The 26,338-nt window shown below is 67.4% G+C and overlaps 1 protein-coding gene across 2 annotated transcripts in view; it reads left to right on the top strand.

Annotated features, from left to right (window-relative positions):
- The window catches only part of AGAP3 (ArfGAP with GTPase domain, ankyrin repeat and PH domain 3), a 94,439-nt gene that overhangs the window by 10,573 nt on the left and 57,528 nt on the right, over positions 1-26,338 (top strand). For both annotated transcript variants that reach the window (XM_084260117.1, XM_084260118.1), the window contains exons 2-8: positions 7,465-7,523; positions 8,898-8,985; positions 9,367-9,452; positions 9,967-10,108; positions 13,079-13,213; positions 19,441-19,568; positions 24,858-25,013. In XM_084260117.1, the coding sequence (XP_084116243.1) occupies positions 7,465-7,523; positions 8,898-8,985; positions 9,367-9,452; positions 9,967-10,108; positions 13,079-13,213; positions 19,441-19,568; positions 24,858-25,013 (794 nt within the window). The remainder of the gene's footprint in view (positions 1-7,464; positions 7,524-8,897; positions 8,986-9,366; positions 9,453-9,966; positions 10,109-13,078; positions 13,214-19,440; positions 19,569-24,857; positions 25,014-26,338) is intronic.

The following is a 26,338-nucleotide window of genomic DNA, read 5'->3' as shown; positions in this document are numbered from 1 at the left end:
CGGGGTGGGAGCTTTGTGCCCGGGACGCTGTGCAGAGAGAGTGGAGAGGGGCTGGAAGGGGCTGCCCAGAGAGGGGGTGGGTGCCCCGTCCCTGGGGGTGTTCCAGGCCAGGTTGGCTGGGGCCCTGGGCAACCTTGTGTAGCTCCAGGCCTGGAGGTTGGTGTCCCTGCCTGTGGCAGGGGGTTGGAGCTCTGGGACCCTCGGGGTCCCTCCCAACCCTGGCAGGGGGGTTGGAGCTCTGGGACCCCTGGGGTCCCTCCCAGCCCAGCCCAGGCTGGGGTTCTGGGGTTCTCTGAACCGGGCGCAGGAGCAGCGCCGCTGCAGCCTGGGCACTGCTGCCCTGCTGGGGCTGCGCAGGGAGCTCCAGGGGCTCCGTCCTGCTGCTCCCTCTGCCCCTGGAGCTCCCTCCGCCTCCCAGGAGCCGTCCCGGGGGCTGCGGGTGGGTGGCCGAGGCCTTTGCCTGCTGCGGGGTGCTGGGATGGGACGCTGCTGCTGCGCTCCCTGGGGCGCAGGCTCTGCCCCAGGGGTGCCCGGGGTGCCCAGGGCTGGGTGCTGGGAGGTTCCCAGGCGAGGGGAGGCTGCGCTCATGGCTGGGGAATGTGGGTGTATCCGGGCAGGGAGGGCCGGGCCCTGCCCGTGCGGCGGGGGGCCTGTTCCTGCTTGCAGACAGCTTCCAGTGGGAGCGGAGCCAGGAGCAGCCTGTTCCCAGGGGAGCAGCTGGGGCCCTCTGGGTGCCCCTGCCCCTCGCCTGGCCGCTCTGCCTTTGGGTCTGTGTCCTGGGGAGCCTTGGAGGGGGCTTGGAGCCCTCAGTGGCACCCACCAAACGTGGCGAGGTCTCTCTCTCTGTCAGGGTGGGTGGCATTTGCCACCCCAGCCCATACAGGGGACACAGGCTCAGGGGTGCCCTTTCGGAGCAGCTGGAGCCCCAGGGTGCAGCCTTCACCCCCTGGGTGCAGCGGCTCAGCCCGGCCCGGTGCTGGGGGGGATCAGGGCTTTGGGGGGCTTCTCACCTGGAAGGAGGAGCTGGGCTGTGGGGTGAGGGCTGGGGGGGAGCCTGAGGCTCTGCACACCCCACGGGGGGGCAGGAGCCCTCGGAGCTGGAGGGCACAGTGAGCACAGAGTCTGGGCAGTGTGGACTGGCCATGGGGTGGCCAGTGGTTCAGGGTGGTGGCTGGTGCAGCTGGGAGGGAGCCCCAGGCACAGGGGGCTTGGGAACAGGGCACCGGGTTGGGCTGGGAGTTTTCCCTGGTGAGTTGTGGTGATGTGATGGGTGCAGCATCTCCAGCGGTGGGATCTGGCCTGGGGGTGCCTCAGAGTCCCCTCTCCAGGAGGGTGCCCTGCTCTTTAAGGTGCTCTGAGGTGGCTCCCTTCTCCTCTCCTGTTTGGATACGCAGAGGACTGAGGTGTGGGGCACGTGAGAGGACAGCTGGGAGCAGAGGGGGCTGGTTCTGCAGCCGTGAGGAGCAGTTGGAGGTGAGGAGATCAGTCTGTGTCATCCCTCCTTGGCACCTGCCCCGGCTCAGCGGGGAGCGCTGGGGAGGAGCTGGGGCTGTGATGGGCTTGGGGAGCCTTGGTTTGGATCCAGGGGAGGAGCTGGGGGTGTGATGGGCTTGGGGAGCCTTGGTTTGGATCCAGGGGAGGAGCAGGGGGTGTGATGGGCTTGGGGGGCCTTGGTTTGGATCCAGGGGAGGAGCTGGGGGTGTGATGGGCTTGGGGGGCCTTGGTTTGGATCCAGGGGAGGAGCTGGGGGTGTGATGGGCTTGGGGGGCCTTGGTTTGGATCCAGCCTGGTGTCCACGCTCAGGAAAAGGTGCAGAAGTCCAGGAGCTTCCCAGTGTCTGTGGGGACAGGACGAGGGGTGATGGGCTCAAACTGGGGACAGGACAAGGGGAGATGGGCTCAAGTTGGAGCCCAGGGAGTTCCCCCCAGTGTGGGGAAGAACTTCTTCCCAGTGAGGGTGAGGGAGCCCTGGGACAGGCTGCCCAGGGGGTGTGGAGTCTCCTTGTCTGGAGAGATCCCAGCCCCTGTCCTGGGGACCCTGCTTGGGCAGAGGGTGGGACCCCCTGGGCTCTGGGGGGCCCTTCCAGCCCCTGGTGACTCTGGGGGTCCCTTCCAGCCCCCGGTGACTCTGTGTGTCTGTGGTTCTGTCTGGGAGGCAGCAAGGGAGGAGCTGTTGGGGCTGAGCAGAGCGATTCCCAGGAGCGCTGGGAGGAGCAGCCTGCGGTGGGGCGGGGGTGTTGTGGGTTCAGGCTGCTGGGGAGCCAGCTGAACCCCCAGCGTTGCACCCTGCACCCGCCTTTCTCCCGGGGGAGCCTCAGCTGGAGCTGGGGCCAGGCGATGGAACAGGTTTCCCCGGGAGGTGGGTGCCCACGGGGCGCCTGGGGACGCGGTGGGAGCTCTGGCGCTCCCGGCACCGGCTCTGCGGGGTTCCCCCTCCCCACAGACCCTTCCAGCCCTGGAGTGGGGTGTTTGGGGCGGCTCCCTGGTCTGTGTCTTTTGGGGTGCACTGGTGGGGGGGGCAGCGTGTGCTCAGGGCTGCAGTGTCCAGCTCCTGGAAGCGAGTGCGCTGCACACAGCGAGGGAGCAGCTCAGCATCACCCCCTCTTTGCCCAGGGACACACCAGATCCTTCTCCTCCTTCTCCTCCTTCTCCTCCTTCTCCTCCTTCTCCTCCTTCTCCTCCTTCTCCTCCTTCTCCTCCTTCTCCTCCTTCTCCTCCTTCTCCTCCTTCTCCTCCTTCTCCTCCTTCTCCTCCTTCTCCTCCTTCTCCTCCTTCTCCTCCTTCTCCTCCTTCTCCTCCTTCTCCTCCTTCTCCTCCTTCTCCTCCTTCTCCTCTGCCAGCAGTGCTGGGCTGAGCCCGTGTCTGGGCTGAGCTTTGGCAGGGGGTTGGGCTGGGTGGGCTCTGGGGGTCCCTGTGTCCAGCCTGGGGCAGGAGAGGCGTCTCTGCCCCGGCAGGTTGTGGTTGGTGTGGGCACCGTGGTGTCGGCTCAGCCCCTGGCCTGGTTTCAAGGCTGGGATCAGTGTCCAGGGTCTCAGTGTCCCACTGGGCTCCTCTCCATAATGAGCTGGTTAATTAGTAGCTGCTGCCTGGGCAGCCCAAGCGTGTCTGGCACCGGCACTGCTGAAGCACCAGATAGATGAACCCACTGGGCTCCATCCCCTGACAGAGCAGCCGGGGTGAGCAGTCCCTCAGTGCCCCCCTGGCATGGACAGGGACCCCTCTCCCCAGCCCAGGGTGCCCCCAGCCCCATCCAACCCGGTCTAGAGCCCTGCCAGGGATCCCAGGGCGCTCCTGGGTCTCCCCCCTCCCCGGGAAGGATTTCTGCCCCCCAGCCCCTCTCCATCCCCCTCCTGTGGTCTGTGAGCTCTGGCTCTTACCCTCCAGGAGCTGTGATAAGAGTGGGTCCATCTGTGCCCTGGGGCATCTCTGCCCCGAATTGCTGCAGGCAGAGGACTCACCCCTGTGCTGGGTGTCCCTGGGCAGGGTCAGTGGCTGTGTGGGACTGTCTGGCGTGGCCGTTGCCCCCTCCCCTCCATCTGGGACGCTTCACGGGGATGTGCAGTGCCCGGGGGTGCTGCTGGGCGGGAGGTGCAGTGGGGTGGGTGGATGGGGTGAGGGGTGCACAGCAGGGGCCACATGGCGGTTGGAGAGGGGTCTGGCAGTTGAGTGATCCGGCAGCTGGGGAGGGGTCTGGCGGCTGGGGAGGGGTCTGGCAGTCGAGTGATCCGGCAGCTGGGGAGGGGTCTGGCAGTCGAGTGATCCGGCAGCTGGGGAGGGGTCTGGTGGCTGAGGAGGGGTCTGGCGGTTGGGGAGGGGTCTGGCGGCTGGGGAGGGGTCTGGCAGTCGGGGCTGCAGGAGAAGTGGGGCTGCAGGGGCTGATGCTCCGTGCTGATTCAGGGAGGGGGCTGTGTGCCCACCTCTGGCACAGCCTTGGGGTGTCCAGAAGAAGGTGGGCTCGTCCTGCTGGAGCTCCCTGCTGCAGGGCGGTGGGGAAGCGAAATTCCAGTGGTTTTGGGAGTTCCTCAGGGAGGGTGTGAGGTTTGCTTGACAGACAAACCTTGTGTGTCCCTGCTCTTCCTGCGTGGCCGTGTGCCGGGCTCGGTGGGCTCTCACTTTGACCCGGGGGGTTGTCCTTGGGCAGCCCCCTGCCTCCCCTCTGCTGCCGCCCCAGGGCCAGGAGAGCTCCCCGTGCCCGTGGGGGCAGAGCTGGGGCTGGTGCTGAGCCTGTCCCCAGCTGCTCGCAGGAAGGGGGTTCCCAGCAGCGCTGGGGTGGGCTGCGGGCAGCTGCCCAGCGCCTGGTGCCGGGACGAGCCCGTCCCCCTGTCTGGATCCCAGTGCCAGCACGAGCCCAGCTCCCAGCCCAGCTCCCTGTCTGGATCCCAGTGCCAGCACGAGCCCAGCTCCCAGCCTGGCTCCCTGTCTGGATCCCAGTGCCAGCACGAGCCCAGCTCCCAGCCCGGCTCCCTGTCTGGATCCCAGTGCCAGCACGAGCCCAGCTCCCAGCCCGGCTCCCTGTCTGGATCCCAGTGCCAGCACGAGCCCAGCTCCCAGCCAGGCTCCCTGTCTGGATCCCAGTGCCAGGATGACCCTGGCTCCCTCTGCCTGTTCTTTGCCCCGGTGAAGGTTTCCTCTGCAGCAGGTCAAGGATCAAACCATCTCTGTTGGGCTCCGGGCCCTGGGCTGGCAGAGGCTTGTGGACAGGAGCAGGCAGGGAGGGGGTGCTGCCCACCCCAGCCGCCCACCCCAGCTGCCTCTCCAGCCCCTCGTCTCTCCAGGCCGAGCATCTTCACCCTGTGCTCCTCTCCGCAGCCCCCAGAGCCTGGCGGGTGTTGCCCGGTGTGGGTGGCTCAGGAACACGCTGCGCTGGGCAGCCTGGGGAGGGGGTGTGGGCACTGGAGGGGGGTCCGGGGCTGCCTTTGCTGCGGCTGTGGCTGGCCGGGGTTGCAGGAGGGGTGCTGGCTGTTGGGGCGGTGTGTTTGGGGGTGCGATGTGCTGCCCAGGGGCTCTGGAGCTCTGTGTGTACCTCCTGATCTCCTGCCTGTTGCAGCGTTTCCCCCGGGAAGGCGGGGGACGGGCGCTGTGGCTCCTCTTTGGCAGACCCTCCGCGCTGGTCAGACCCCTCCCCGCGGTGAGGCCCCGGCCCAGGGTTGGTTTGTGCTCTGGAGAAGCAGCGGTGATGAGCAGGGGTGGGGCTGGGGGGCTCTGGATACCCCCCTCCCTCCTCTGCCATGGCAAAACGGGCCGAGCCTTGGGCTGATCCTCCCCATCTGCTGGCTCGGTGTGGCTGTCCCAGGCCTGGCACCGTGCGGGTGTCCTGGGCCTGGCACCATGTGGGTGTCCCGGGCCTGGCTCAGTGTGGCTGTGCCGGGCCTGGCACTGTGTAGGTGTCCTGGGCCTGGCTTGGTGCGGGTCTCCCAGGCCTGGCACCATGCGGGTGTCCTGGGCCTGGCACCATGGGGGTGCCCCGGGCCTGGCTCGGTGCAGGTGTCCCAGGTCTGGCACCGTGCGGGTGTCCTGGGCCGGGCTCGGTCTGGGCCTGGCACGGAGGGAGCGGTGCCGCCGCGTGTGTGCAGCCTTCCCTGGGTGTTCCCGGGACAGGAGCTGGCGTGAGGGCAGCCATGGCCGGCTCTGGGCCGGGCTGAGGAGCCCAGCACCGCGCTCCCATCCCGGCTCTGCCCGGCGGCGTGTCCGGCGCTGCCCCGGTTCACCCGCGGTGCCTGGCGCAGCCGCTGAGACACCGGCTGGGCAGAGAGCGGCCAGGCTGGGCAGTGCCCAGAGCCGGGGCTGGGCACAGCCAGGGCGGTGCTGGGGTCGGGCTGCCTGGAGCATGGTGGGCAGGGGGTGGCTGCCGGGGTGGCGAAGGGCGTCCTGCAGCCCCTGCGGGCACGGGGCAGCGGGGCCGTGCGGGAGCCACCGGCGTCTGTGCCTCGGGTGGCATCGCAGCCACAGCAGCCAGGCTGGTGCTGGTGGGTGCTGGCGGTGGGGTCTCAGCACCCACCTCTGCCTGGGGAGCCCCTCGAGAGCTGCTGCGCCCGGCGAGGCGGGTGCTGCCCCGGCAGCGGCGCTGGAGGTGCCGCCCCGGAGCCACCAGGCTGTGGGTGGAGGACGCGGCTCCTCGCCCGGGGCAGGGGAAGGGCCGGGGTGCTGCTGGGTTGCTGCTGGGCACCTCTGCTCTCAGGGAGGCTGCTGGGCACCTCTGCTCCCCAGGGTGCTGCTGGGTGCCTCTGCTCCCCTGGGGTGCTGCTGGGCACCTCTGCTCCCCGGGGTGCTGCTGGGTGCCTCTGCTCCCCCTGGGTGCTGCTGGGCACCTCTGCTCCCCGGGGTGCTGCTGGGCACCTCTGCTCCCCCGGGGTGCTGCTGGGCACCTCTGCTCTCAGGGATGCTGCTGGGCACCTCGGCTCCCCTGGGGTGCTGCTGGGCACCTCTGCTCCCTGGGGTGCTGCTGGGCACCTCTGCTCCCTGGGGTGCTGCTGGGCACCTCAGCTCCCCTGGGGTGCTGCTGGGCACCTCTGCTCCCTGGGGTGCTGCTGGGCACCTCGGCTCCCCTGGGGTGCTGCTGGGCACCTCTGCTCTCAGGGATGCTGCTGGGCACCTCTGCTCCATGGGGTGCTGCTGGGCACCTCGGCTCCCCCAGGGTGCTGCTGGGCACCTCTGCTCTCAGGGATGCTGCTGGGCACCTCTGCTCCATGGGGTGCTGCTGGGCACCTCTGCTCCCCTGGGTTGCTGCTGGGCACCTCTGCTCTCAGGGATGCTGCTGGGTGCCTCTGCTGCCCGGGGTGCTGCTGGGCACCTCTGCTCCCCTGGGGTGCTGCTGGGCACCTCTGCTCTCAGGGAGGCTGCTGGGTGCCTCTGCTCCCCGGGGTGCTCCCCGGGCTCTCACCCCTCCTCGGTTTTATCCCGGTCACCTGATGAGCTGCCGGAGATGCTTTGGGTGCAGATGGGTGTTGTGGTGTCTGGTGGGACAGTTCAGGGCTGTGCCTGCTTGTTCCAGCCTCTGTAAGCCTCTGCCAGTGCTCCTCCAATTAATTACAGTTAATTAATTGTGCTCACAGGCTCCAGCACCCCTTCAGCTCTTACCTGCGCCGTGCCCTGCAGCCCCGGTGCTGCCTTTGCCCTCCCCTGCCCCCCAAAAGGCGTCTGGTCTCTGGCGTGGCCCTTGTCCCCCTGCCTGGAGGAGGGGGTGCTGCGGGGCGTCCCAGCCCCCGGTGATGGGCTCTCTGCTGCCCCAGCTCCTGTCCTGGCTGGGGGGGGGTCCCAGCCCCCAGTGATGGGCTCTCTGCTGCCCCAGCTCCTGTCCTGGCTGCAGACCCTGGGAGGCACCGGCAGCTCCATCTCTGGGCCGGGGCAGGGAGGGAAGAGGCTCAGGCAGGTCTCCTGCCGAGGGGGAGTGGGGAGAGCGCGGTGGGACCCTCTGGGATCTCAGGGGAGACCCCAGTGACCTGATGGTTCCTCCCCTCTGCTGCAGATTCGTTTGTGAACAGCCAGGAATGGACCCTGAGCCGCTCGGTGCCTGAGCTGAAGGTGGTGAGTACTGACAGCCAGACACAGCCCTGTTCCTGCTGTGGGCTTGGGGTGGCCAAACCCACAGGGGCTGCGGGGTCCTGGGGGGCACAGAGGAGCTGGGGCAGCTGCTGGGCTTCTCAGGGGGTCTGCTGGTCAGGGAGAGGTGCTGGTCAGGGGTCTGATGGTCAGAGGGCACCTCACCCTTCCCCTGGCCATGGCACGGGCTGCTCTGGGCACCTCACCCTCCTGCTGTCCCCTCTGTCCCCACGCCTGGCACAGGGTGCTGCTGCCCACAGTTTGCTGGAGTTTGCCCCTCTGAGGGGGTGAGTTTCCCAGGACCCCCCAAGTTCTGGGGGGTGTTTGGGGGTGGGATGAAACAGGAGCTTTCGGCCCCTCGGCTGCCCCCACCCCAGTGTTAGAGCACTGAGCATCCTCAGAGTGTGTCACCTCTGACCTTACCTGGTGTCCTGGGTGCAGCCCCAGGAGCTGCTCTGTCCCCAGAGCTGCCCCAGGGACTGTGGTTCGTGGGGCACAGACCTGCCCCCTCTGCCTGGGGTCTCCCCAGCTCCTCCTCACCCCGTGCTGCTCGTCAGGGCTGGCAGCAGGAGGGGCTGGTGCCCTCACACTGTGCCTTGTGCTGCTGGTGGGAGCAGCAGGGCCACTCTCTGCTCCTGTTCCCCTCCCAGCAGGAGCTGTGACCCCCAAAATCTGGGGTGTCTGGGCTGGGAGGAGAGGGTTCTGCCTTGGCAGTTGGCTCTGGCTTGGGGGGGCAGGTGTCCCACTGAGGCAGTGAGGAGAGCTGCTGTGGTGCTGGTGGGGCTGTGCCTGGCTGAGAGGGTGAGGGTCCTCACCACCCCCCCTCTGGGTGGCTGCACCCCGATGTCTGCAGCTCTGCCCAGCTGAGACCAGTCCCCAGGCTGCAGTGAGGCCCAGGCTGAGTTGTGCCGTGGCCTCCCAGCATCCCTGCCCATCCCTGTGCCCCCCCCAGCATCCCTGCCCATCCCTGGGCCCCCCCCCCGCATCCCTGCCCATCCCTGGGCCCCCCCAGCATCCCTGCCCATCCCTGTGCCCCCCCCAGCATCCCTGCCCATCCCTGGGCCCCCCCCAGCATCCCTGCCCATCCCTGGGCCCCCCCAGCATCCCTGCCCATCCCTGTGCCCCCCCCAGCATCCCTGCCCATCCCTGGGCCCCCCCAGCATCCCTGCCCATCCCTGTGCCCCCCCCAGCATCCCTGCCCATCCCTGGGCCCCCCCAGCATCCCTGCCCATCCCTGGGCCCCCCCAGCATCCCTGCCTGTTGTTGGCCTGGGCACCTCATGGCAGGAGGTGGGGTCTCTGGGAGGTGGGGTCTCTGGGAGGTGGGGGACACGGTGGGTGACCCCTGCCTCTGTTCCAGGGCATCGTGGGGAACCTGTCCAGCGGCAAGTCGGCGCTCGTGCACCGGTACCTGACCGGCACCTACGTGCAGGAGGAGTCTCCAGAGGGTAGGGTCTGGGGGCACCCTGGTTGGTCTGGGCCCCCTCTCCACTCCCCAGGGTCTGGGGCACCCGGGGTGGTCTGGGCCCCCTCTCCACTCCCCAAGGTCTGGGAGCACCCAGGGGTGGTCTGGGCCCCCCTCTCCACTCCCCAAGGTCTGGGGGCACCCGGGGGTGGTCTGGGCCCCCCTCTCCACTCCCCAAGGTCTGGGAGCACCCAGGGGTGGTCTGGGCCCCCCTCTCCACTCCCCAAGGTCTGGGAGCACCCGGGGGTGGTCTGGGCCCCCCTCTCCACTCCCCAGCTCTGCAGGTGACCCCAGCTCTGTGGGGGGGTCAGCAGCCCCCCGCCCCAGCCCCTCACTTGACGTGCTGCTTCACTGCCTTCCCCAGGTGGCCGCTTCAAGAAGGAGATCGTGGTGGATGGGCAGAGCTACCTGCTGCTGATCCGGGATGAGGGGGGCCCCCCCGAGCTGCAGGTAGGAGCCCTGGGTCTGCTGCAGCCCCAGGGATGGGAGGGACCCACCGGCTGCCCCTCGGGAGCCCCCTGGGCCTGAGGGAGCCTGAGGGGCTGAGGGAGCCTGAGGGGCTGTGGGAGCCTGAGGTTTGTGGGGCTGAGGGAGCCTGAGGGAGCCTGAGGGTGCCTGAGGGTGCTTGAGGGAGCCTGAGGGGCTGTGGGAGCCTGAGGGGCTGTGGGAGCCTGAGGGATGCTGAGGGGCTGAGGAAGGCTGAGGTGCTGAGGGAGCCTGAGGGAGCCTGAGGGGCTGTGGGGCTGTGGGAGCCTGAGGGGCTGAGGGAGGCTGAGGAATGCTGAGGCCCTGAGGGAGCCTGAGGGCTGTGGGGCTGAGGAGGGGGTGCCCCGAAGGTGACTGGTGACCCTGGGGTCTCCCTGTGGTGCCTCCCTGGGGCTCCAGGCCGCCTGTCCAGGCTGTGACCAGCGTCTCTCCTGGGGCTCTGGGCTTGCCTGGGCTGTGACCAGCATCTCTCCTGCAGTTTGCAGCCTGGGTGGACGCCGTGGTGTTTGTCTTCAGCCTGGAGGATGAGATCAGCTTCCAGACCGTCTACAACTACTACCTGCGGCTCTGCAGCTACCGGAACACGGCGGAGGTGCCCATGGTGCTGGTGGGCACGCAGGGTGAGGGCCGGGCAGATGGGCTCCTCCCGGGGGGGTGGGCACGTCCACACTGCCTGGGGTGCATGTCCTGCACTGCTCAGGGCGTCCTGCAGCCTGTGTGGGACTCGCCTGGGGCCGTGGAGGGGCTGAGTGGTTCCCTCCCAGCATCTCAGCCACACTGTGTGGAGCCACGTTCCACGTGTGGATGGTGAAGGAGAGGCAGGAGTGAGCCTGGGGCCGTGGAGTTGTTGGTTCCAAGGGTGACAGCAGAGAGCAGGAGCAGGGGATGGAGAAACAGAGGTCTTGGCAGGACCCAGTCGCTGAGCAGAGCTGGTCCTGGGAGGAGGGATCCCTGAGGCTGGGGCAGCAGCAGAGGGGTCTGTGCTGAGCCTTGGGTTAGGGGTAGAGCGAAGCTGTGACACTGGGGGTGTTTAAAGGGGGTGGGATTCATTCTGGAGCTGAGAGACCCCGGTGCTGGGCTTGGGCAGACACACTGGAGGCTCAGGAGGGCAGGGTGCCCTGGCAGAGCACTTTGGGGGTCCCTGTGCTCCAGACTTCGAGCCGGGTGCTGTCACCCTGAGCACCCACCGGTGGGTTGGGGAGAGCTTCACAGAGACACAGGCTGGAAGAGCCCTTTGAGCCCATCCAGTCCAACCATCCCCATCCTGAGCTGCCCCAGCTCCCTGAGCACCTCATCTCCCCTCTGTTCAACACCCCAGGGCTGAGGACTCAGCCCCTCCCTGGGCAGCCTGTGCCACAGCCCCACAGCTCTGCCAGGGAAGAACTTTGCCCTCCCAGCTGAGCTGACCCTGCCCTGGGGCAGCTTGAGCCCATTGCCCCTCCTCCCAGCTCCTGGCCCCTGGCTGCAGAGACCATCGCCCACCTCTCTGCACCCTCCTGCCAGGGCAGGGCAGGGCAGGGCAGGGCAGGGGGGAGAAGGGCTCCCCTCAGCCTCCTCTGCTCCAGGCTCAGCACCCCCAGCTCCCTCAGCCGCTCCTCAGAGGATTTGCCCTCCAGCCCCTTCCCCAGCCTGGTTGCCCTTCTCTGCACTCGCTCCAGGACCTCCCTGTCCTCCTGGTGCTGAGGAGCCCACAACTGGACCCAGCACTCCAGCTGCAGCCTCCCCAGTGCCCAGCCCAGGGGCACAATCCCCTCCCCAGCCCCACTGGCCACACTATTGCTGGCACAAGCCAGGATGCCCTTGGCCTTCCTGGCCCCTGGGCACACTGCTGGCTCATGGGCAGCCTGCAGCCACCCAGCACCCCCAGGTCCTGCTCTCCTGACAGCTCTCCAGACAGTCTCCCCAGCCTGTAGCTGCAGGGGGTTGTTGTGTCCCATGGGCAGGACTCTGCCCTTGGCCCTCTTGAACCTCATCCCCTTGGGCTCAGCCCATGGATCCAGCCTGGTCAGGTCCCTCTGAGGAGCCTCCCCATCCTCAGGCAGATCCACACGTCCTCCCAGCTCAGTGTCAGCCCCAGACTGGCTGAGGGAACATCCTATCCCTTCACCCAGGTCAGTGATAAAGATGCTGAACAGAGCTGGTCCCAGCACTGAGCCCTGGGGGTGCCACTCCTGACCGGCCTCCAGCTGGATTTGGCTCCATTCCCCCTTTGGGACCCCCACCCAGCCAGTTTTTAACCCAGCTGAGGGTCCCCCAGTCCAGCCCAGTGTCAGCCAGTTCCCCAGTCAGAACCCTGTGAGGAACAGTGTCAAAGGCTTTATGGAGTCCAGGCAGACACATCCCCAGCCCCCCCCTCACCCTCTCAGCAGGTCACCTTGTCACAGAAGGTGATGGGGGGGTTGGCAGGATCAAGCTTCATTCCAGTGCGGGTCCCAGGGCCCCCTCAGCACTCTCAGAGGGTCCCTCAGCACCTGCCACCCGTCCCTGCTGTGTCTGGGAGTTGGGTTCCTCTGGGGAAGGTGGTTTCCCACAGCACATGAGCAGTTTGCAGCCACCTGGGGCACGAGTTCAGCTGCTTATAGTGGTGCCCACTGGGCTCAGCCACGAGCGGGGCCCTGGCAGAGCTGAGCTGGGGGGGTTCTGCCCTCTCCCTTCTCCAGTCTGTAGGGCTGGGGGGGTTCTGCCCTCTCCCTTCTCCAGTCTGTGGGGCTGGGGGGGTTCTGCCCTCTCCCTTCTCCAGTCTGTGGGGCTGGGGGGGTTCTGCCCTCTCCCTTCTCCAGTCTGTGGGGCTGGGGGGGTTCTGCCCTCTCCCTTCTCCAGTCTGTGGGGCTGGGGGGGTTCTGCCCTCTCCCTTCTCCAGTCTGTGGGGCTGGGGGGGTTCTGCCCTCTCCCTTCTCCAGTCTGTGGGGCTGGGGGGGTTCTGCCCTCTCCCTTCTCCAGTCTGTAGGGCTGGGGGGGTTCTGCCCTCTCCCTTCTCCAGTCTGTAGGGCTGGGGGGGTTCTGCCCTCTCCCTTCTCCAGTCTAGGGCTCAGCTGTGAGACCTGGAGCCATGGGGGCTGCAGAGCTGTTTGGCTGCAGTGGGATGTGCTTGTGACACGCTGACCCTCCCGCAGCCGGTGACACGGGGACCCCTGGCAGCACCAGTGGCTCCCAGTGTGTGTGGACACCCAGTGTCCCCATGCAGAGGGGCCCTGGCTGCTCCCAGCGCTGTGGTCACCAGCCTCCTCTTGTCTTTGTCACCAGCCTCCTCTTGTCTTTGTCACCAGCCTCCTCTTGTCTTGGAGGCTGCGCTGGGTGGCTGCCCTACCCCTAAGGCCCTGCCCCTGCCCCTCCTGCCCTGCCCCTGCGGCCCTTTCCTGCCCCTGCGGCCCTGCCCTGCCCCTGCTGCCCTGGGGCTGTGGGCTGGATGCTTTGGGGGTTGCTTTGGAGGGGTCATTTGAGCAGGCTCAGCTCGCAGCCAGCTGCTGAGCGCAGGACGGGGCTGATGAAGGTGTGGGGGGCGGTGGGGAGGTGGGAGGAGGCCTGGGCAGTGCCCGGGGGGCGGGCAGGACACCAGGCTCCCCTCTCACCCCTCTCCCCTCGGCTTGCAGACGCCATCAGCGCCACCAACCCGCGGGTCATCGACGACTCCCGGGCGCGGAAGCTCTCCAACGACCTGAAGCGCTGCACCTACTACGAGACGTGTGCCACCTACGGGCTGAACGTGGAGAGGGTCTTCCAGGACGGTAACTGCAGCCGGGCAGCCCGGCTGGGCAGGGCAGGGCAGGGCTGGGGGGTCCTCCTGCTGCCCCCAGCGCCCGCTGCGCTCGGGGCGCGATGGGCACCCCTCCTGCTCACAGCCTGGGTGCCAGGAGGACCTGCCTGGGTGGGTGGAGAAGGGCTCCTGCCGTGTGGCACATGGAGGTGCAGGAGGGACCGTGCAGCACGGCCTGGCTGGGGCAGGAATGGGCAGCTCCCTCTCCTGCCTCTGGTGCAGGGGCTTGTGGGGGGGCTGAGGGGCTTGTTGAGGGGCTGAGGGGCTTGTTGGGGGGCTGAGGGGCTTGTTGGGGGGCTGAGGGGCCGTGGTGTCCCTGTGCTCTGCTGGAGCCTCCAGGCCTCGTCACGCTGCACAGAGGGGTTCATGTGCCACGCAGGAGAGGGGAGACAGGGCAGGACCTTGGGGTGTTGGAGGAGGGGGCACTGCCTGGATGCTGGGTGCAGAGAGCAGGGTGGAGAGTGTTTCTGCTGAGGCTGGGGGGGCTCTGCAGACTGGGGGTTGTGGGTGGGAGAGGGACCTACACCATGGCCCAGTCTGCTTAAATCAACTGGGACCCTGCCCTTCCTGGGAAGGAACAACTGCTGGAGAAGGACCTGGGGGTGCTGGTGGGTGACAGGGTGGCCATGAGCCAGCAGAGTGTCCTGGGGCTGAGAGAGACAATGGGATCCTGGGGGCATCAGGAGGAGTGTGGGCAGCAGGTGACAGGAGGGGATCCTCCCCCTCTGCTCTGCCCTGGTCAGGCCCCACTGGAGTGTTGTGTCCAGGGCTGGGCTCCCTGGGATCAACCAGCCAGGGATCTCCTGGAGAGAGTCCAGAGGAGGGACAGAGATGCTGAAGGGCCTGGAGCATCTCCCCTGTGAGGAAAGGCTGAGGGAGCTGGGGCTGTTCAGCCTGGAGAGAAGAAGACTAAGGGGGCACCTTATTAATGTTTATAAATATCTTAAATATGGGATGCAGGGGGAAATGGGCAGCCCCTTTTCAGTGGTCTGTGGGGACAGGACAAGGGGCGATGGGCTCAAGTTGGAGCCCAGGAAGTTCCCCCCAATGTGGGGAAGAACTTCTTGCTGGTGAGGGTGAGGGAGCCCTGGGACAGGCTGCCCAGGGGGTGTGGAGTCTCCTTGTCTGGAGAGATCCCAGTCCCTGTCCTGGGGACCCTGCTTGGGCAGGGGTGGGACCCCATGGGCTCTGGGGGTCCCTTCTGACCCTTCGGATTCTGTGAGTCTGTGATGTTCCCCTGCCCCTTCCCCTGCCTCTGCCTCTGCCTCTGCCTCTGCTCAGCCTTCTGGGGTGCAGCGGGGTGATGCTGAGGATGGGTCTGCACAGAGCTGAGTGTCTGGATGGGGCAGGAGCTGCCTTTGGAAAGGAGGAGAGGCTGAGGGAGCTGGGCTGGGTCAGCCTGGAGAAGAGAAGGCTGTGGGGGGACCTCAGTGCAGCCTCCCAGTCCCTGAAGGGACCCCAGGAACAGGAGGGGAATCAGCTCTTGGGAAGGGCAGAGACTGGCAGGACAAGGGGCTGGAGTGAAGCTGGAGGAGGGAAGGGGGAGAGGAGAGACTGGGGGGAAGTTCTGTGCAGAGAGAGTGGTGAGGGGCTGGAAGGGGCTGCCCAGAGAGGGGGTGGGTGTCCCGTCCCTGGGGGTGTTCCAGGCCAGTTTGGCTGGGGCCCTGGGCACCCTTGTGTAGCTCCAGGCCTGGAGGTTGGTGTCCCTGCCTGTGGCAGGGGGTTGGAGCTCTGGGACCCTTGGGGTCCCTCCCAGCCCAGCCCAGGCTGGGGTTCTGGGATTCTCTGGGAGCTGTGCTGCTTGGGTTTGCAAGGGAAGGGAGCTGGGGGATCACAGCACTGCCCCGAGGCAGGGTCTGCAGGGCAGCAGGACAGGCTGAGGGCAGGATGCAGGGCTGAGGGGGTGACCTCTGCTCAGGAGCTCCTGCTCTCTCCCTGATGTCCCTGGGAGCACGGGCAGCACAGCCCCAAGCACCAGGCCTGGTGGGAGGCCCCGAGCTGCAGCTGGGTGCTGGGGGCTGGCAGGGTGCTGGGCTTCCCCTCACCCAGGGCTGTTCAGCCTGAACGTCCCTCAGGAGGGATGTGAGCGGCTGGGATTGTCCATGGGAGGAGCACTGAGGCTGAGGAGAACCAGGAGACCCCAGGACTGTGGTGATGGGCTCAGGCTGAACCACCATCAGTCTGGGCAGGTGCTGGTGCTGGGTGGAGGAGCAGCTTGGGCTGTGCTGCTGGGAGGGCTGCTCATCCCTGGGTGGCATGAGCAGGAGTCGGGGGTCTCTTGGCTCCTGTGGGGCAGTGGGAGAGCTGTTGCTGTGGGAGTGTGGTCAGGCTGGGCTGTCAGTGCTGCAGGAGGACACCCACAAACTGAGAGGAGTGAAGAAACCTACAGAACCCCTACAAAGACAAGTCAGAGGCTGAGGCTGGCAGGGAGCTGAGGCTGGCAGGGGGCTGAGGCTGGCAGGGGGCTGAGGCTGGCAGCCAGAGCCAGCTGAGTCCAAATTTGAGAGAGCCCTTTCTGCCTGTGTTGGTGGCCCCTCTCTCAGGAGCACTGGGAAGTGACGGGTTCCACATGGAATCATAGAACCCCAGCCTGGGCTGGGCTGGGAGGGACCCCGAGGGTCCCAGAGCTCCAACCCCCTGCCACAGGCAGGGACACCAACCTCCAGGCCTGGAGCTACACAAGGGTGCCCAGGGCCCCAGCCAACCTGGCCTGGAACACCCCCAGGGACGGGGCACCCACCCCCTCTCTGGGCAGCCCCTTCCAGCCCCTCACCACTCTCTCTGCACAGAACTTCCCCCCAGTCTCTCCTCTCCCCCTTCCCTCCTCCAGCTTCACTCCAGCCCCTTGTCCTGCCAGTCTCTGCCCTTCCCAAGAGCTGATTCCCCTCCTGTTCCTGGGGTCCCTTCAGGGACGGGGAGGCTGCACTGAGGTCCCCCCACAGCCTTCTCTTCTCCAGGCTGACCCAGCCCAGCTCCCTCAGCCTCTCTCCCTAGGGGAGCTGCTCCAGCCCTCTGAGCATCTCCGGGGCTCCTCTGACCCCTCTCCAACAGCCCCACATCTCCCTTGTGTTGGGCCCCAGCTCTGGGCACAGGACTCAGCTGGGGAATCTGGGGTCCTCCTGTGCTCTCCGAACCCAGAGTGGGTCCCTCAGTGGGAGAGGCTCCCGCAGCCCCGGTACCGGCAGCGGTACCGGCCGGGCCGGCAGCGTGTGGAGCTCAGCCTGGGAGCTGAGGGACCCTCTGGCCTCGGAGGCTGCGCTGGCCGGAGCTGCCGGCGGCTCCCTGCGCGGTGCAGCGGTGCCCTGGCAGTCCCGGTGCCTTCGGTGCCCTGGCAGTCCCGGTGCCCTGGCAGTACCAGTGCCCTGGCAGTACTGGTGTCCTTGGTGCCCTGGCAGTACCAGTGCCCTGGCAGTCCCAGTGCCCTGGCAGTACTGGTTCCCCTGCCAAGCGCTGGGGGAACTGGGAGCTGCCAATGGGCAGAGGGACCTGTCATCCCATAGGGATGTGGAGGGGATCCCAGGCGCTCGGTGAGCTCCGGAGCAGGACCAGAGAGATGCTGCTGAGCAGGGGGAGCTGGGGGAGCTGAAGGGAGCTGGGGGAGCTGAGCCCACACCTCAGCCCCACCCGTTGGCACAGGACCAGAGTGATGCTGCTGAGCACGGGGAGGAGCTGGGGGAGCTGAGCCCACATGGTGTCCCCACGTGCCGCTGGCATGGGGCAGTTTGGGGACTCCAGGATCCAGTTTAGGTGCAGCTGACTTGACAGGACAAGGTGCTTTTGTGGGGGGCAGACTGTGCCCCCTCGCAGCAGAGCTCCTGGTGAGGTGGGACAGGGGTGCTGGGGGCACCTCCTGGCTCTGGGATGGGGAGAGGGGTAGTTAAAGGGCTTCCTTCCTGGAACTGGCTTCATAGAGCTCTGGCATGTGGAAACCAGGAGCTGAGGACACGTGGGACAGCGGCAGGGAGCTCTGGCACGGGGTGCCCAGCGCTGGGCCTGTGCTCAGGGAGCTGAGAGAGGGGCTGTCACGGGCCCCTGGGCAGGGATTGTCACACAGGGATTGTCACACACTGTGACTCGAGGGAGATCCCTGGATATGAATTTGAATCTGCAGACTGCCCACGAGCCAGCAGTGTGCCCAGGGGCCAGGAAGGCCAAGGGCATCCTGGCTTGTGCCAGCAATAGTGTGGCCAGTGGGGCTGGGGAGGGGATTGTGCCCCTGGGCTGGGCACTGGGGAGGCTGCAGCTGGAGTGCTGGGTCCAGTTGTGGGCTCCTCAGCACCAGGAGGACAGGGAGGTCCTGGAGCGAGTGCAGAGAAGGGCAACCAGGCTGGGGAAGGGGCTGGAGGGCAAATCCTCTGAGGAGCGGCTGAGGGAGCTGGGGGTGCTGAGCCTGGAGCAGAGGAGGCTGAGGGGAGACCTTCTCCCCCCTGCCCTGCCCTGCCCTGCCCTGCCCTGCCCTGGCCTGGCAGGAGGGTGCAGAGAGGTGGGTGATGGTCTCTGCAGCCAGGGGCCAGGAGCTGGGAGGAGGGGCAATGGGCTCAAGCTGCCCCAGGGCAGGGTCAGCTCAGCTGGGAGGGCAAAGTTCTTCCCTGGCAGAGCTGTGGGGCTGTGGCACAGGCTGCCCAGGGAGGGGCTGAGTCCTCAGCCCTGGGGGTGTTGAACAGAGGGGAGATGAGGTGCTCAGGGAGCTGGGGCAGCTCAGGATGGGCACAGGAGGGGCAGCAGCCACCCTGCCCGGTGCTGTGGGGCCCCTGCAGCCCCAGCGAGCCCAGCCCTGAGCATGGGGAGAGGCAGCTGAAGGTGTCCTGGGAAGCTGGTGATCCCAGAGCCTGGCTGGAGAGACACTGGGAATAACCCTGGAAGCGGCCTGGGGGGTGTCCCGGGGGGAGGACCCTCTGCCCAGCAGGCAGGGACAGGAGGCGCCCCGAGGTGCCTCAGGTAAGGGCTGCCCAGGTGTGGTCACCACCCCTGGGGTCTTGATTAACTGATGACAGTTCCCTCGTTAGCTGTAACGCTCCCAGTGAGCACTGGAGCCTCTGCCAGGCTCTGCCCGGGGCAGCAGCTGCACAGGAGCTTGTCTGGCTCTGCTCTGGCCCCTGGGCTGCCCGAGGGCTCAGAGTGACCCCCCAGCACCCAGAGGAGGGATGGGTGACACACACAGTGACCCGTGGGTGAAGCTGGCAGGAGGGGAGGGTGGAGGGGAGCTGGAGAACCCCCCCAGCTGACACAGCCTGTGGTGGGTGCTGGGGGTCCCTGCGCTGAGCTGGGGCACCGTGGGGGTCCCCAGCCTGGCCAGGCGAGCGTGGGGCAGTGCTGCCCCACGGCCTTTGTCCCTCTGTGTGGGACGTGGTGCTGCAGCCACAGGGTTTGGGGGTCGTTGTCCCTCTCTGTGGGACGTGGCTCATGGAGTTTGGCGGTTGCTGTGGCACCGGGCTGGTCCCAGGGGTCTGGTCCCACCACGCCTGCTCTGGCATCTCCGTGGGATGGGAAGGCACAGCAGCTCTGGTGCTGGGGTGCAGGAGGGCAGCACACTGGGATGTGTGGTGTTCCCAGTGCCCTCAGTGGTGTTTGTCCCACAGCTCCCTGCTGGCAGCCTGTCCGGGCAGGGGAATGGGAGTGGGGATGGGGTCCCTGCACCCCCCAGCAGCCCAGCGCGGCCGCTGCCCTGCTCCCTGCTCAGGGTGTTTGTTCCCAGGGGGTGGGAGGCCAGGGAGGCTGGAATGGAGTTTCACCAGGCAGTGAGGGGACCCAAACTGGGCGAGCTGCTCCTCCTGCTCCTCCTTCAGGCGTGGGGAGAGCGGGAGGCTCTGGATGGGCGGGGGTGGCACTGCCCGGGCGGGTCAGCCTGGTGATGGGCTGTGTCACTGCTGTGAGGGGTGACCCCGGGGGGACTCTGGCTGCCCCTGGGTTCCTCTGGCTGCCCCTGGGTTCCTCTGGCTGCCCGGGGCTCTGGGTGGCTGCTGGGTGAAGCTGCTGCCCTGAGGGAGCCCTGAGGGGGAGCGGGTGGCCAGGGGACTCTCTGTGCCTCTCATGGTGCCGGCGACAGGCGGTGGCATCACCGGGCTGGGGTGGCACAGCGGCACCCCTGGGTCTTGGCTTCGGTCAGACAGGGGGGGTTGGGTCTGGCTGAACCCCCCCAGGCCCACGGGATGGGGGGAGTTTCTCTGTGACCCTGACACTGTCCCCTTGTCCTTCCAGTGGCTCAGAAGGTGGTGGCTCTGCGGAAGAAACAGCAGCTCTCCATCGGCCCCTGCAAGTCCCTGCCCAACTCCCCCAGCCACTCCTCGGTCTCGGCCGCCTCCATCCCCTCCGTCCACATCAACCAGGTGGGACACAGCAGTGGGGAGACCCGGGGACCCCAGGGGCTTCCCTGCACCCCCAGGGCCTCAGCACGGCACAGCCAGCCGGGCCCGGGGCTCACGGGGGGAGCAGAGGGGGTGTCACCACAACCCAGCTGGTGTGAGCAGAAGGACAGACTGAGCGGCTGCCCCAGGGCCCCCCAGGGCCCTGTGCTGGCTGCCTGGCACCCCAGGGACCTGTGCTGGCTGCCCAGTGCCCCAGGGCACCCCAGGGACCTGTGCTGGCTGCCCAGTGCCCCAGGGACCTGTGGTGGCTGCCTGGTGCTCCAGGTCCCCCCCAGGACCCAAAACATGTTGCCCCTGTGAGGGGAGGGGGTGCTGGACTCCCAGGGGGTGCGGTGCCGGTCGCCTTCAGGGCGCAGTGACCCTGGTGTGGGGGCAGCACGGAGCTTGTGGCTGGGAGACCCCTGAGGCAGGAGGACATTCAGGGCCTGGCTGGTTTAGCTGGGGGATGTGGAGGCTGGAAGGACCATCCCTCCCTCTGGAACCCCAGCTGGGGCAGGGGGACTGCAGAGGACAGGAAGGTGCTGGGGCAGAGGGAGCGGGTGCAGGACTGGCTGTGGGGAGGCAGGTTTGGGTGTGGGCAGAGGTTCCTGACCCCTGTGTGAGAGGCTCAGGGACCTCCCAGGCTCCTGCTGCTTCCCCAGAGACCCGTGTGGAGGTGAACGTGGGCTCCTCAGCCCTGGGGCAGGACAGGACGTCCCTCTCAGCCCTGGGGCAGGACGTGGCTCTCAGCCCTGGGGCAGTTTGTGGCTCCTCAGCCCTGGGGCAGTTCATGGCTGCTCAGCCCTGGGGCAGGATGTAGCTCTCAGCCCCTCACCGTGCCCGGTGCAGGGACTGGGCTGGTTCTGGTGGGGAACTGGGGCTGTGAGAGGGGCAGCACAATGTGCAGCTACCCCAGACAGGGGGGGAGGCCTTTCCAAGCTGGGGGGTTGCTGACTGCTGGGTCACAGCAGTGCCAGTGCCAGCTGCATCCTTCTGGAGCTGCCTCCCTGCCCTCTGCAGCCGCCCAGTGTCCCTCCTGCACCCCGCAGACCCGGACAGCAGGGTGAGGGTCCAAGTTCACTCCTGTTCCCTGGGTCTCCCAGGGCTCCACCACAAACCCTGGCAGCTCCCAGAGAGCCGCTGCAGGAGCCTTTGCTGTGGCTTTGCCACCTCTCTCCAGTGGCAAAAGGCTTCTCCTAAAACAGGGTGTGAAGTGATGGAGCTGGGGGGTGATGGGGGAGCTGTCAGGTGTCTCCCCTTCTCTTGGGCTGGGGATTGGGCTGCTGGAGCTGCTTCCTGCTGTCCTCTGAGAACCCCCCCCCGGCTTTGGGAAGCACGAGGCACAGGGGTGGCTGATGGTCCACGTGGTGACGAGCCCCAGGGTGTGTGTCCCCAGACACAGGGGACAGCCCGGTGTGGGCAGCTGGGGAGCCCGGCTGGGCGCTGCTCCCACGGGCTGCGGGGTGCACGAGCCCCTCATGGGGCTGGGTGACTCTGGCCTCGCTCCTCTGAGCTCTCCCCTGCCCTGGCAGTGACACAGCCATGGGAGGAGACGGACAGACAGACCACCAGGGAGGACGGGCCAGGGAGTGACAAGGTCTTGGCTGTGCTCTGCCTCTACCCGGGGCCGTGGGGCTCTCGCCAGGGCTGCTGGCTTGTTCCTGGCTTGTTCCTGGCTTGTCTTTGCAGGCAGCAGAGCAGGAGCTGGCAGAGGGAGGAGGATCTCAAGGAAGGGCCCAGGACCCCGGGGTGTAACAGGGAGATGAGGTGGAGAGGAGCCAGATGCAGTGAGGAGCTGCCTGGGTGCTGCTGTGTGCCGGCTCCACACGCACCGGGACGGAGGGATCCCTTCTCCTCTCCTCTCTGGATGCTCCTGGGAACAGGGGCACTGGTGTTTGCTCTGCTGGAGAGGAGCTCTGAGGAGAAGGACCTGGGGGTGCTGGTGGGTGACAGGGTGACCATGAGCCAGCAGTGTGTCCTGGGGCTGAGAGAGACAATGGGATCCTGGGGGCATCAGGAGGAGTGTGGGCAGCAGGTGACAGGAGGGGATCCTCCCCCTCTGCTCTGCCCTGCTCAGGCCCCACCTGGAGTGTTGTGTCCAGTGCTGGGCTCCCTGGGATCAACCAGCCAGGGATCTCCTGGAGAGAGTCCAGAGGAGGGACAGAGATGCTGAAGGGGCTGGAGCATCTCCCCTGGGAGGAAAGGCTGAGGGAGCTGGGGCTGTTCAGCCTGGAGAGAAGAGCCTGAGAGGGGATCTGATCACTGGTTCTCAAGAGCTGAAGGGTGGGACCCAGGGGGCCATGGGCAGCCTCTGCTCAGTGTCTGTGGGGACAGGACAAGGGGCGATGGGCTCAAGTTGGAGCCCAGGGAGTTCCCCCCAGTGTGGGGAAGAACTTCTTGGTGGTGAGGGTGAGGGAGCCCTGGGACAGGCTGCCCAGGGGGTGTGGAGTCTCCTTCTCTGGAGAGATCCCATCCCCTGTCCTGGGGACCCTGCTTGGGCAGGGGTGGGACCCCCTGGGCTCTGGGGTCCCTTCCAACCCCTGTGAGTCTGTGATTCTGTGTTTCCAGGCACCTCTGGCAGTGTTTGGTTCCTGACCAGGCTGCCTTGCCCTCAGCAGCCACGTTCCTTCCCCCCAGAACCTCCTCCTTCCCTTCTCCCTGCAGCCGTGGCCACGGTCAGCTCCCTGTCGTGGCACCGAGCCTGGAGAGGTGGGATGTTCTGCTCAGTGCCTGGTCTTGGCTGCACAGGCAGGGACAGCTCCATCCTGGGAGCTGCTGGGGAAGGCGGCCTTGTCTCTGGGACACGGGAACTGGTGGTCCCTGGGAGTGGCTGCTGACGGTGGGCAGGGGCTGGGCACCAGCCCTGCCTCTCCCCCTAGAACCAGGAGAGGTTTGATGTTGAGCCCAGCTAACCTTGGGAAGGGCCACTGCTCGCCCAGGCTCCTGCAGCCTGGGCACCCCACTGCAGAGCAGGGAGCCCAGAGGGCCCCAGTGACCCTGTCACCCCTCTGACTTTCTTCCCAGTCCGAGGTGGTGGCCAGTTCCCAGGCCGGTTCCCAGGCCGGTTCCCAGGCTGGCAGGGCTGGGTGCTGCCTGAGGGGTTTCGGTGCCCTGGCACAGGGGGTGGTCCTGTTAGGGAGCAGCTCTTGAACCAGGCAGGGGCCCCGTTGGCAGCTCTGTGTTTGGGAGCTGAGGGGCTTTGCTTTCCCCCTGCGCTGGTGCCTCAGAGGATGCAGGTGCCCTCGGGGTGGGGAGGGAGGAGCTGTGGGAGCCGGTCAGGGGCTTCCAGCAGCACTGCAGAGTGTGCCAGACTCGGGTCTGTGACCCAAGTACCGTGTTCAGCATCTCCCTGGTCCATTGGCTCGGCCAGGGCCGGTCCCCAGAGCCCTGAGCGCTCCCTTGGGGATGCTGGGTCTGTCCCTGGGCCCTTCCAGGGGCTCCTGGGGTGTGGACGTGCCCCCCTCTGAACGGGCACCCCCAGTCCTGCCTGCCTGCTGCCTGGATCGGGCTCTCCTCCCCGTGCTGCCCCACCACTGGGCGAGCAGGTTGGGTGGGTTTGGGAGCCCCGTTCCTTGGCTGGGCCCCCCCTCCCACCCCTCCCTCTGGCAGCTGCCTGCCCCTTGCCCGCCGGCTGTGGGTGGGGGTTCTGGGGCCAGTGGCTGCTTGCCCTGTGTGCAGCCACTCCTCCTCATTTCCCTCTCCCTCCCGAGGTGCCTTCAGGAGCACCCGGGGCTGTGGGGTGAGTCAGGGCTGCTGCGTGTGGTGGGGTGGGAGCTGCTGTCTCTGCCAGGAGAGCGGTTCCCAGCAGCGGGAGGGAGGGAGCACTGGCACCCCACGCCGAGCCCGGGGAGCGGGGAGCTGGGCCCCCCAGGCCATGGGGCTGCAGCCAGACCCTGCCAGGCTGCGTGGCTGCCCGGCCGTGCCCGGCGCTGCTCCGGGCTGCACACGGGGGTCTGGCCTCATCCGTCCCCTGCGTGGGCTCTGGGGTGGTGCTGGGGGCAGCGCTGAGCCCGGCTGTGGTGGGAGAGCAGGTGAAAGGGGTGGAAAAACCCCATTTAGCAAGTGGAGTGGAGCCCAACCCGAGCTGACCTGGGCAGCCAGCGCTGCCCTGCCTGTCGCAGCACGTTTGGGCAGGGATGGGCCCGGGCCTGGGGCCTGGCAGCTGAGGCAGAGGGTGTCTGTGCTTCCTGGTGCAGCCCGTGTCCCAGAGCCCACCCAGCTGCCTGTGCTGCCCGTCCTGCCCTCTGTCACCTCCTGCAGCCTCTCTCCTGGGCTGAGCCCTGTTCTGCTCAGAGCCGTTCCCCACATTCCACCCCTGTCCCAGAGCTGGAACACTTGGTGCAGGTGCTGCTCCCTGGCAGCTCCTGTGAGCGGTTCCCAGGCCTGGGGAGTTTGTGTGAGTGGGGTGGAGCAGCAGCTGCTTTGTGGGAGGAGAAGCATCCCGGAGCCGTGCGGTCGGGGTGTCCTGTCCCCAGCGCCGGGCGCGCTGCTGGGGACGCTGCAGCACCCTGCCCCACGTGCTCCCAAACCCGGGGTGCTGCCTGTGGCCTCTGCAGCACCCTGCCCCACGTGTTCCCAAACCCGGGGTGCTGCCTGTGGCCTCTGTAGGGAACCTCAGACTGATGGCACTTGGCTCGTGCAGCCTCTGCTCTGGGACAGGGGCCCGGTGAGGGCTGGAGTCACAGGGACATGTCACAGGGACACGTCCCTGGTGGTACTGGGGCTGGCATCACGAGCTGGGGGGTCCAAGGGAGGCTCGGAGCACGGTGGGCTCCAGGCTGTCCCTGCTTCATGCCCAACCAGCTCTGTGCAGGGGGAGCTGCAGCAGTCTGGCCCTGGGGAGGGGGCGTGCTGCAGGGTCCCCAGCCATGCCCCCTGGGCACACCCTGCTGCCATCGGGCTGCGTGTTGGCTGCTGCTCTGCGCCTTCGCCCTGACCCCTGGCAGGGTGTCCCTGGGCTGGCAGCCCACAGAGGTGTCCGTCTGTCTGTCTGACCCCTGTCTGCACTGTCACTTGGAGTTCAGCGTCCTGCCAGTTGAAAAGCTGAAGCGGAAAGGAGGGGAGTGGCTTTACTGGGATCCCACTGGGCAGGGACTGTGTGTACAGTGTCTGTCCTCTTCCAGTGCCCATCCCAGTCCCCATCCCAGTCCCCATCCCCGTCCCAGTCCCGTGCTCCTTCCCCGTGCACGAGGCCGCGTAGGCAGACGGCGTCTCCGCAGTGGTGGCCCTGGGCAGCCTGTCCCTGACCGTCCCTGTCTCCTCCTGCCTTAGGCCACCAACGGTGGGGGAGCCTTCAGTGACTACTCCTCCTCGGTGCCCTCCACGCCGAGCATCAGCCAGCGGGAGCTGCGGATCGAGACCATCGCTGCCTCCAACACGCCCACCCCCATCCGCAAGCAGTCCAAGCGGCGCTCCAACATCTTCACGGTAAGGACACTGGGCCACAGGAGCTTTTTGGGGACAGGGGCAGGGGCAGGGACAGGGGCAGGGGCAGGGAGTGGCTCTGCAGCAGCCTCGCCCCACAGCAGCCTTGCCCCGCAGGCGTTTGAGTCTCTGTGCTGAACTTGGGGCGCTGCGCAGGGAGGGGGGGCCAGAGGTGCCAGGGCTGTGGAGCAGGAGCGTGGGGCTGTCCCCACAGTGTGTGTGTGCAGCAGGGAGGGGGGAGCCCCCTGCGTGCCTGGGGGGTCCGTGGTGCAGAGAGCTGCTGTGCACACGCGTGGGGCAGTGCCTGGGAGCGCGCTGCTCCTTGCACACGTAGGGGTGTGTGTGGGGGGTGTGTGTGAGCAGAGCTCCCTGGTGCTGGCTGGGGAGAGCTGAGCTTTGGGTGCCCAGCACCAGTGACCTGTGGTTCCTTTCTGGGGGGCTGTGTCCCCCGAGCCTGGCACGAAGCCCCTGGGCGCTGGGCCTCCTGTTGAGAGCTGAGCAGAGCCCAGTGTGTGGCACTGGGCCCCACTCGCCCCAGTACCCAGACCCCAGCGTGCCTGGGTGCTGCTGTGGGGCTTGGGGGGGTGTTAGTGAGCCAGCCAAGCCGTGTGCCCTGTCAGGGGTGCAGGGCCTGTTGGGGGGTACAGGGCCCGTTGGGGGTGCAGGGCCCGTTGGGGGTGCAGGGCCCATTGGGGGTGCAGGGCCCGTTGGCAGCAGCGTGCTGGCTGGGCTGCAGCCTGCGCCGTGTCCTGCCCACACAGCTCCCTCGCTGCTCAGCGCTCCCAGTCCCCGTGTCTAGCTAGGCAGCCTGTGTTCCCCTGTCACCGTGCTCCTCTCCCAGTGCCCCCGGCAGCGTGCCGGGCTCGGGCCGCTCTCCTCCCCCCCATCTCCATGTGCTTCCAGCCACCATCGCTCAGCGCACCGTGTCTGCTGTCTGTGGAACCGGCCGCCACACAGTCCTTGTCGTGTCGCACCGTGTCACCCCCTGTGAGACCCACACCGCCCACATCCACCCTGTGCCGTGCCCCTCACCGCGCCATTGCCACCCCGGCTTCCCCTGGCTCCCGGTGCTGGGGGGCACCCCCACCCCCCCCAGCTGACACCCCACAGCATCCCCTTCCCGTGGCCCGGAGGCTCCGTGCGCTCCCCAACATCAGCTCCTCCTCTGCCCCCCGGTTCCGTGCGCACGGGCCCCGCTCCCCGCGCTGCCTGGCAGGTTGGCTGTGCCCCCCCTGCTCCCAGCACACACCAGTGCTCCCGACGCATGGTTGTCCCCCCCGCCCAGCCCCTCTCTGTGTGCATCCCCCTCCCTGAAGGTGCCCGCGGGG

The sequence above is a fragment of the Gallinula chloropus genome (assembly GCF_964237585.1).
Source record: "Gallinula chloropus genome assembly, chromosome: 2".
NCBI lineage: Eukaryota > Metazoa > Chordata > Aves > Gruiformes > Rallidae > Gallinula > Gallinula chloropus.
This window is presented reverse-complemented; position numbering and strand designations above follow the sequence as displayed.